The sequence below is a fragment of the Embiotoca jacksoni genome, unplaced genomic scaffold (genome assembly GCF_022577435.1).
Source record: "Embiotoca jacksoni isolate LCO1_2020_lvr unplaced genomic scaffold, fEmbJac1.0.p SCAF_100, whole genome shotgun sequence".
Taxonomy (NCBI): Eukaryota; Metazoa; Chordata; class Actinopteri; family Embiotocidae; genus Embiotoca; species Embiotoca jacksoni.
The window spans coordinates 714,233-724,232 of NW_027185231.1; the positions used below are offsets into that span (position 1 = coordinate 714,233).

The 10,000-nt window shown below is 44.9% G+C and overlaps 1 protein-coding gene across 1 annotated transcript in view; it reads left to right on the top strand.

Moving 5' to 3' along the window:
- The window catches only part of LOC138212688 (transcription factor COE3-like), a gene marked incomplete at its 3' end in the record, with an annotated part of 38,325 nt that overhangs the window by 17,452 nt on the left and 10,873 nt on the right, over positions 1–10,000 (top strand). Inside the window, exons 2-4 of the mRNA XM_069173182.1 lie at positions 1,270–1,426; positions 3,407–3,470; positions 5,343–5,398. Of these exons, the coding sequence (XP_069029283.1) occupies positions 1,270–1,426; positions 3,407–3,470; positions 5,343–5,398 (277 nt within the window). The remainder of the gene's footprint in view (positions 1–1,269; positions 1,427–3,406; positions 3,471–5,342; positions 5,399–10,000) is intronic.

The following is a 10,000-nucleotide window of genomic DNA, read 5'->3' on the forward strand; positions in this document are numbered from 1 at the left end:
GTCGCTTCCTGCCGGAGCATCGATTTTATTTCAGGATGAACCGGTGGGTTCGTCAGCGCCGACCAATCACAGACGTCTCGCTGAGAGGGAATAAACGTGTCTGTAAATCAGAGGACGACCTTTGACCTCCAGGCAGGCGGTTTTTAACATTATGATAATCAGCATCACAAACGGTCCTCTGATGATTATTTTGTTTTTGTTTCCTTTTGTTGCTCCAGAAATCATTTTAATTTAATGAGACTTTCTTCTTTTGTTCTCCATCACACATTTTTTTTCTGGCTTTTTTTTTTTAAAGTAAATTATTTTATTTTTTATTTCTTCAGACATTCACAGTAAATGTTAATAAAAGCTGTGATGATTTTGCATCTTCTTGATTTCAAGCTGAACGTAAACAGCACTTTTATCTGAATAAAAACAATAGACACTAAATAATTTTTTTTTATGAAAACAATAAATATAGTGACGATTAAATAACATGATTCTCTCAGATACTTTTATTAATTACAAAAACAACAGATCTTATAAAATAATTTTAACATATTTGTAGCTGATAATTCCTTAAATACTTCTGAGAGCCGCGTTTGTTTGAACCAGACTTTAGTTTTTATTTATGATCGTGTTTCCACGGAGACAGACTTTTGACACCGGTGTCCAGCAGGCGGCGCTGCAGCAGGAAGGAGGTTTAGTTGTTGGTTTGTTTATTCCTAATAAAACACGTTCTGTATTTCTGTGACACAATAAGTGACGTTATTTGGAGCCGTAAAGCAATAATCAGTATTATACGTCTTTGTCCTACGTTATACGTGTTGTTTTGTTTTCTTCTAAAAACACTTTTCTACCTTTATTTACATGAAGTTTGTTTTGTGAATTTTTTGACTTCAGAAGTTTTATTTTTTTCCCTCCTCACTTTTGTACCACAAACGAAAACAACCGTATCATCTGCAAAGAAACACGTTTTTACATATAATTACATACAATAGTGGAGCGAACACGGAGCCCTGAGGAACTCCGCTAGCTTCATAAGTCACAGCTGCAGTTTGTGAAGCTATTGAACTTCTGTTGGGTCCAAAATTCAGATTCTAATTGTTGTTTCATTGAACTGCTCAGAGACGATATTTTCTAAAGAAGGAAACAAGAAAATGTCCAACTTTAGTTTTTTACAAATTAGAATCAGGAATTTGATGCTGGAGGATCCTGATGATGATGATGATGATGATGATGGTGATGATGATGGTGATGATGATGGTGGTGTTTTGTATCGTGTTTCAGCGGCGTGGGTTTGGCCCGAGCTCACTTCGAGAAGCAGCCTCCGTCCAACCTGAGGAAGTCCAACTTCTTCCACTTTGTTCTGGCTCTGTACGACCGGCAGGGTCAGCCGGTGGAGATCGAACGGACCTCCTACGTGGACTTCGTGGAGAAAGACAAGGTGAGACGTCGCAGTACCCTCCACATCCCTCCAGAACCCTCCAGTACCCTCCAGAACCGTCCAGTACCCCCCACATCCTTCCAGAACCCTCCAGTACCCTCCACATCCCTCTAGAACCCTCCAGTACCATCCGTACCCTCCAGAACCGTCCAGTACCCTCCAGAACCTTCCAAAACCCTCCAGTACCCTCCAGAACCCTCAAAAACCCTCCACTACCCTCTAGTACCCTCCAAAAACCTTCAGAGCCCTCCAGAACCTTCCAGAACCGTCCAGAACCCGCCAGTACCTTCCATTACCCCCCAGTATCCTCCACAACCCTCCAAAACCCTCCAGAACCTTCCAAAACCCTTCAGAACCCTCCAAAAAAAACCAAACTCTTCAGTCTGCTCCACAGCCTTCCAAAACCCTCCAGAACCCTCCAGAACCCTCCAAAAAGCCTCCAGAACCTCCTAATAACTCTGATGAGGATCATAATAACATCCCGACAGGTTGGAGCTGTTTGTTCTTTGATCGGCTGCCAGCTGGCTCTCCGTCCTGCTCTCGCCCACTCGCTCACCTCACCTCTGCTTTGACCTCTAGTCTCTCACCCCCCCCCTCCCCCCACCAACCCACCCACCCACCGAGACACCAACACACTGGGACGAAGCCAACACTCCCGGGCACAGTTGGCACTGAGCGGCACCGGCTGAACGGAGAAGGAGAGGAGTAAAGAGGAGGGAATAAAGGTTGAAAGAAGAGAGAGGAGGAGGAGGAGGAGGAGAATAAGGGGTAGATTGAGATATTTTCAGCTGGTTCTTTGTCGTGTGGTGTCGGGGTGAATCCTTGGTCAGCAGGTCAGAGGTCAGATGAAGGTGAACCTCAGAATGATGAAATACAGAAATTGAAATTAGAGGTAAAAAAAAATGGTGAAATTGTTAGTTTTCATTTTAGAAATAAAATCTGTGATGTCACATCTGTTTCATCTCATTCTGACTTTCTCTTTTTAAAAAAGTGATTTAAAATGACATTTGTAGTTGTGTTTATAGACGATTGTAAAGTAAACACTCAGACTGGAAGTGTAAAGACGGACAGAAGGATAAAACATGCGGCTGAACTCATTCAGACTGAGACATCGTGGTTTCATGAAACAAGTCTTAACATTAAAAAATGTTTAGTACTTTCTGTTTTTGACTGTAAAGACTAATTGTGACTCTCTGTAACTCGTTGTGACTCCATGACTCGTGACTCTATGACTTGTGACTGACTCATTGTGACTATGACTCGTGACTTGCTGTGACTCATTGTGACTCTATGACTTGTGACTCGTTTTGATGCTCTGTGACTGACTCGTGACTGACTCGTGACTCGTTTTTACTCTGATTTTGTGACTGACTCGTGATAGGTTGTGACTCTGACTCATTGACTGTCTCGCTGTGACTCATGACTGTGACTCATTGACTCTCTGTGACTCGTTGACTCTTTGTGACTCGTTGACTCTGTGACTTGTTGTGACTCGACTCTGACTCGTGACTCTGTGACTCGTTGACTCTGTGACTTGTGGTGACTGACTCGTGACTGTGACTCGTTGTGACTGACTCGTGAGTCTGTGACTCTGACTCGTTGACTCTGACTCTTGTGACTCGAATATCTGACTCGTTGACTCTGACTCGTTGACTCTGTCTCGATGTGACTCGTTGACTGACTCTTCGTGACTCGTTGACTGACTCGTTGACTCTGACTTGTGACTCGTTGAATCTGACTCGTGACTCGTTGGCTCTGTGACTCGTTGACTGACTTTTTGTGACTCGTTGACTGACTTGTGACTCGTTGACTCTATGACTTGTGACTCGCTGTGACTGTGACTTGTTGACTCTGTCTCGCTGACTCATGACTGACTCTGTGACTCGTTGACTGTAACTTTTTGTGACTCGTTGACTCTGACTCGTTGACTCTGACTCTTGTGACTCGTTGAATCTCTGACTTGTTGTGACTGTGTTGCAGGAGTACAACGGAGAGAAGACCAACAACGGGATCCACTACCGGCTACAGCTGCTCTACAGCAACGGTGAGGAAACAGTCCGACCTCCTCGGGCTGATGGGGTGTAGCGCCACCTGCAGCCACAGAGCGGATCGGATCAGGGGACGGCTTCTGTGCTGATTCGAAATAATCTGCGTTGAGATTTGGAGCGATTATAATTATGATTATACTGAAGGTTCTGTTAGCTGCTGGTTCTGAGTGTTTGTCCGGCTGGATACTGGACCTGCTGTGATGATGATGAAGGTGAAGGTGACTCCTCCTCTCAGGTCTGACCTCCCCTGTAGGACTCGGGTCAGCTGAGATTCTGGAGAACTTTTCCATTGTGAGCAGAGAGCAGCTCCACATCTGGAATGTCTGACAGACCTGAGCTGCTCCGCCCACTGGGGTGTGTGTGTGTGTGTGTGTGTGTGTGTGTGTGTGTGTGTGTGAGTGTGTGTGTGTGTGTGTGTGTGTGTGTGTGTGTTTGTGTGTGTGTGTGAGTGTGTGTGTGTGTGTGTGTGTGTGTGTGTGTGTGTGTGTGTGTGTGTGTGTCTGAGTGTGTGTCTGAGTGTGTGTGTGTGTGTGTGTGTGTGTCTGAGTGTGTGTCTGAGTGTGTGTGTGTGTGTGTGTGTGTGTGTGAGGGGGGGTCTGTGCTGAGTGGAAACACTGGTGTGTGTGTGTCTGGCGCTGGTCCAGACCTGCCGAGCGCTCCGACTCCTGCAGGAGCAGCAGATGAAGTGGGACATGAAGCCGCGCCTCCTCCACTCGGGGATAAATCAGAGGAGCGGCGGGCGGCGGCGGATTAACATCGTACCGCCGTAATTGACCTCATCTGCAACCGGGACGGATGGCGGCCATTTAGCGCGGCGGCCGCTCAGCGCGCGGCGGCGGACCGAGGAGTGAATCATGTCAATTAGAGCTGCACGAAAACAAAAAGGCCGACCCGCGATTAGAGCCGCGCCGCCGCGAACAGGTGTTCCCGCCAATTTCCTCCACCCCATGTCGCGCCGGTGTCACGGCAACGCACGGCTGCAGCGCTAATAACAGACACGCGGCTCTGATTGATATTTAATTTGTGGGAGAACGAGTAAACGAGGAGTCCTGGTTCTCCTGGAGGACGGGGGGGGGGGGGGGGGGGGGGTCTATAAATAATAAACAGCTCTGGAGCAGCTAATGTTTGTTTTTGCTGAGGGGGGTTAGCGTCGCCGCGACGACACGACAAGAGAAACATAAATACACACGCGGGACATAAATAATAAGAGAAGTCGTTTACTGAACATTATTAGAGTCAGGCTGCTGGGGGCGGGGCTTATTCTGACGGGGGCGGGGCTTATTAGCGTCAGGAGCTAACGCTAATGTTTCTGTGTGTGTATCAGTGTGTGTATCAGTGTGTGTGTGTGTATCAGTGTGTGTATCAGTGTGTGTATCAGTGTGTGTGTATCAGTGTGTGTGTGTATCAGCGTGTGTGTGTGTATCAGTGTGTCTGTGTGTGTGTGTGTATCAGTGTGTGTATCTGTGTGTGTGTGTGTGTATCAGTGTGTGTATCAGTGTGTGTATCAGTGTGTGTATCTGTGTGTGTGTGTGTGTATCAGTGTGTGTGTGTGTGTATCAGTGTGTCTGTGTGTGTGTCTGTGTGTGTGTGTGTGTGTGTGTGTGTGTGTATCAGTGTGTGTATCAGTGTGTGTATCTGTGTGTGTGTGTGTATCAGTGTGTGTATCTGTGTGTGTGTGTGTGTGTATCAGTGTGTGTATCTGTGTGTGTGTGTGTGTGTGTGTGTGTGTGTGTATCAGTGTGTGTGTGTGTATCAGTGTGTGTATCTGTGTGTGTGTGTGTGTGTGTGTATCAGTGTGTGTGTGTGTATCAGTGTGTGTGTGTGTATCAGTGTGTGTACCTCCTCTAACTGTGTTTGTGTGTTTTCAGGTATCAGGACAGAACAGGATCTTTATGTCCGACTCATCGACTCGATGACCAAACAGGTGAGAAGATGAAACGTCTCCGTCCTCCTTTGACTCCGCCTGTTAGCTTAGCTTAGCATGAACCATAAACACACCATCATGAGTGAACCGAAATCTGACCTAAATGGTCCAGGTCCTGGTCCTAGTTCTGGTCCAGGTCCTGGTTCTGGTTCTGGTCCTGGTTCGGTCCTGGTTCTGGTCCTGATAATTAGTAAATATGATGTAATCTGGATGATTTATTGTTCATGTTCACAAACTACTGCAGAAAAAACCAACAAACTCTCTGCAGGAAGTTTGATGAAACTGAATGAATGACTTCCAAACACCTGTTAACCCGTCCATCCTCCTAGCTCCGCCTCCTCCTTTTTTATCCCCCTATCATATCACCCCCCCCCCCCCTCAACCCCCACGGCCCTGTCGGCATGTCACCGATCGATGTACCAAGCGGCTCCTCGACAAAGCGTCAGCCGTGCAAACCGATCAATAGACCTTAATGTGGCACAGAGACGGCACACTGGAGACAATAATCCTGACACCTCCACACACACACACACACACACACACACACACACACACACACACACACACACACACACAAACACACACACACACTGATATACACACACACACACTGATACACACACACACACACACACACACAAACACACACACACACTGATATACACACACACACACTGATACACACACACACACACACACACTGATATACACACACACACACTGATACACACACACACACACACACACACAGACACACACACACACAGACACACACACACACACACACACACACACACACACACACACACACACACACACACACACACACACACACACACACACCTCTCCACCTCCACCTCCCGCTACATGGCACCCCATTGGTCGACAGTCAGACCTGTCAGGCAGGTCGGCTGGAGTCCCCGCGGATCGATAAAACCCGCCGAGCGCCTGTTGGCTTCCCCGCATCCATCAGAGCGAGGAGGAGCCGCATTAATGCAGATTGAACCGAGCAGCGCCGCAGCGCTTCGACACGCCGACGTCCCACAGAGCAGCTGAGGAGCTCAGCGCCGGCCGGCCGGAGGAGTCGCTCGGTCCGCAGCAAACCAAAGTTTCTGAAACGTCCTTCGTTTCTAAAAGTCGTCTGAGAAACAACTTCCTTCAAATCTATGAAAATATTTACAGTTGATGAAAATGTTTCAGCGTTCTGTCCTCCGTCTGCCAAACACGTCTTCCTCCTGCAGCTGGCCTCAGAAGAAATAACACCTCCCAAAAAATGTCCACTCCAAAAATGTTTGCTCATTTTTAAAAATGTTTTTTCACTCTGAGAAATTGTCTTCATTTCCAAATAATGTTCTAATTCTCCAAATTTTCTTTAAAGACTTTCAACTTTCCCAAACACGTCCTCACTTCTAAATCTGTCCAGAGACGTCCTCACTTCTAAATCTGTCCAGAGACGTCCTCACTTTTAAATCTGTCCAGAGACGTCCTCACTTCTAAATCTGTCCAGAGACGTCCTCACTTTTAAATCTGTCCAGAGACGTCCTCACTTTTACTGCTTTTCACCTCCAAACCGTCCGTTTCTAAAAAATTTGGCAACTTTTAGAAAATATCTTCACTCTTAAAAACGTCTTGCCGTTATCCAAAAGGGTTTATCATTTTCCTAAAGTGTCCAGATGTTTCCCAAATGTCCTCACTTCCTCTTTAAGCGATGACACGTTAGAGGTCTGGATAGTGCAGCAGGTCGTCACGGAGACGGACGTAAAGAGCTCTCGTGCGTTCGGCAGAATGTCGACATTAACCTGCAAACAAGCATGAAAGTGGTCGAACAGTCACGAACTCCTGCTGCAGGAACGATGATGTCGAAATATCGACCACCACATCCACACAGCATGTGGTGTGTGTGTGTGTGTGTGTGTGTGTGTGTGTGTGTGTGTGTGTCTGTGTGTGTGTGTGTGTGTGTGTGTGTGTGTGTGTGTGTGTGTGTGTGTGTATGTGTGTCTGTGTGTGTGTGTGTGTATGTGTGTCTGTGTGTGTCTGTGTGTGTGTGTGTGTCTGTGTGTGTGTCTCTGTGTGTGTGTGTGTGTGTCTGTGTGTGTGTGTGTGTCTGTGTGTGTGTGTGTGTGTATGTGTGTCTGTGTGTGTCTGTGTGTGTGTGTGTGTCTGTGTGTGTGTGTGTGTGTATGTGTGTCTGTGTGTGTCTGTGTGTGTGTGTGTGTCTGTGTGTGTGTGTGTGTCTGTGTGATGCAATCCACATCCCTCCTGGTCAAACTGGAGCATTTTAATCCAGAGGAACAGAGCCGGCATCAGGATCAATAATGCAGAAGTGGTCGTTATCCTAAAAGTATTGTCCCCCAGGGGTGTGTGTGTGTGTGTGTGTGTGTGTGTGTGTGTGTGTGTGTGTGTGTGTGTGCGCGCGCAGGGTGGAGGTCTGTTTTGACTATAAAGGTGGATGAGGTAGTGGTAGGTCAACGCAGGAAAGAAGGAGGACACACACCCACACCCCCCCCACACCCACACCCACACCCACACACCACGGCCTACACCTGACCCTGGATCCGGTCCGACCCTCAGTCGGTCCCCTGAAGTCCTCACGTTCCCCAAAAATGCCCCACAAGGTTTTTAAAGTCAGGTCGGTCCCCACAAAGATAGACACACCAGAACACACACACACCTCGCTTGGGTCTCAGCGGTCGTCCGTCATCCGGACGCTGACATGACAGCTCCGTGGGGGGAGGAGGGGAGGGGGGGCTTCATCTTGGGACTCCGCCCGCCATCTGGCAGGGAATTCTGGGAAGGCCGGAGTAGGCTGAGACCACCGAATGGGGGAGGTGGAGGTGGAGGTGGTTGGAGGCCATGTTTGACTTTACTGGGAGAGGGTGGGGGAGGGGGAGTTGTGGGGGGAGACATTAACATGTTCTAAATCGGTTCTGACGTGAACGGGTTTTACTGGATCAACACACCGGTCTGACGTCACAGGACGTCAGCTGTTTCTTAATTAACGTAAAACACGAATTAACGTAAAACACGAATTAACGTTAAACACGAATTAACGTAAAACACGAATTAACATTAAACACGAGTTAACATTAAACACGAATTAACGTAAAACACGAATTAACGTAAAACGAATTAACGTAAAACACGAATTAACATTAAACACGAATTAACGTAAAATACGAATTAACGTTAAACACGAATTAACGTTAAACACGAATTAACGTAAAACACGAATTAACGTTAAACACGAATTAACGTTAAACACGAATTAACGTAAAACACGAATTAACATTAAACACGAGTTAACATTAAACACGAATTAACGTAAAACACGAATTAACGTAAAACGAATTAACGTAAAACACGAATTAACATTAAACACGAATTAACGTAAAATACGAATTAACGTCAAACACGAATTAACGTAAAACACGAATTAACGTTCAACACGAATTAACGTTCAACACGAATTAACGTAAAACACGAATTAACGTAAAACGCGAATTAACATTAAACGCGAATTAATGTTAAACACGAATTAACGTTAAACGCGAATTAACGTTAAACACGAATTAACGTAAAACACGAATTAACGTTAAACACGAATTAACGTTAAACACGAATTAACGTAAAACACGAATTAACGTTAAACACGAATTAATGTAAAACACGAATTAACGTTAAACACGAATTAACGTTCAACACGAATTAACGTAAAACACGAATTAACGTTCAACACGAATTAACGTAAAACGCGAATTAACATTAAACGCGAATTAACGTTAAACACGAATTAACATTAAACGCGAATTAACGTTAAACACGAATTAACGTAAAACACGAATTAACATTAAACACGAATTAACGTTAAACACGAATTAACGTAAAACACGAATTAACGTGAAACACCAATTAACGTAAAACACGAATTAACGTTAAACACGAATTACCGTAAAACACGAATTAACGTAAAACACGAGTTAACGTTAAACACGAGTTAACATTAAACACGAATTAACATTAAACACGAATTAACGTAAAACACAAATTAACATTAAACACGAATTAACGTTAAACACGAATTAACGTAAAACACGAATTAACGTTAAACACGAATTAACGTTAAACACGAATTAACATTAAACGCGAATTAACGTTAAACACGAATTAACATTAAACGCGAATTAACGTAAGACACGAATAGACGTAAAACACGAATTAACATTAAACCCGAATTGACGTAAAACACGAATTAACATTAAACCCGAATTGACGTTAAACACGAATTAACGTAAAACACGAATTGACATTAAACACGAATTAACGTAAAACACGAATTAATGTAAAACACGAATTAACGTTCAACACGAATTGACGTAAAACACGAATTGACGTAAAACACGAATTAACGTAAGACACGAATTAACGTAAGACACGAATTAACGTAAAACACGAATTGACGTTAAACAGGAATTGACGTAAGACACGAATTAACATTAAACACGAGTTAACATTAAACACGAATTAACGTAAAACACGAATTAACGTAAAACGAATTAACGTAAAACACGAATTAACATTAAACACGAATTAACGTAAAATACG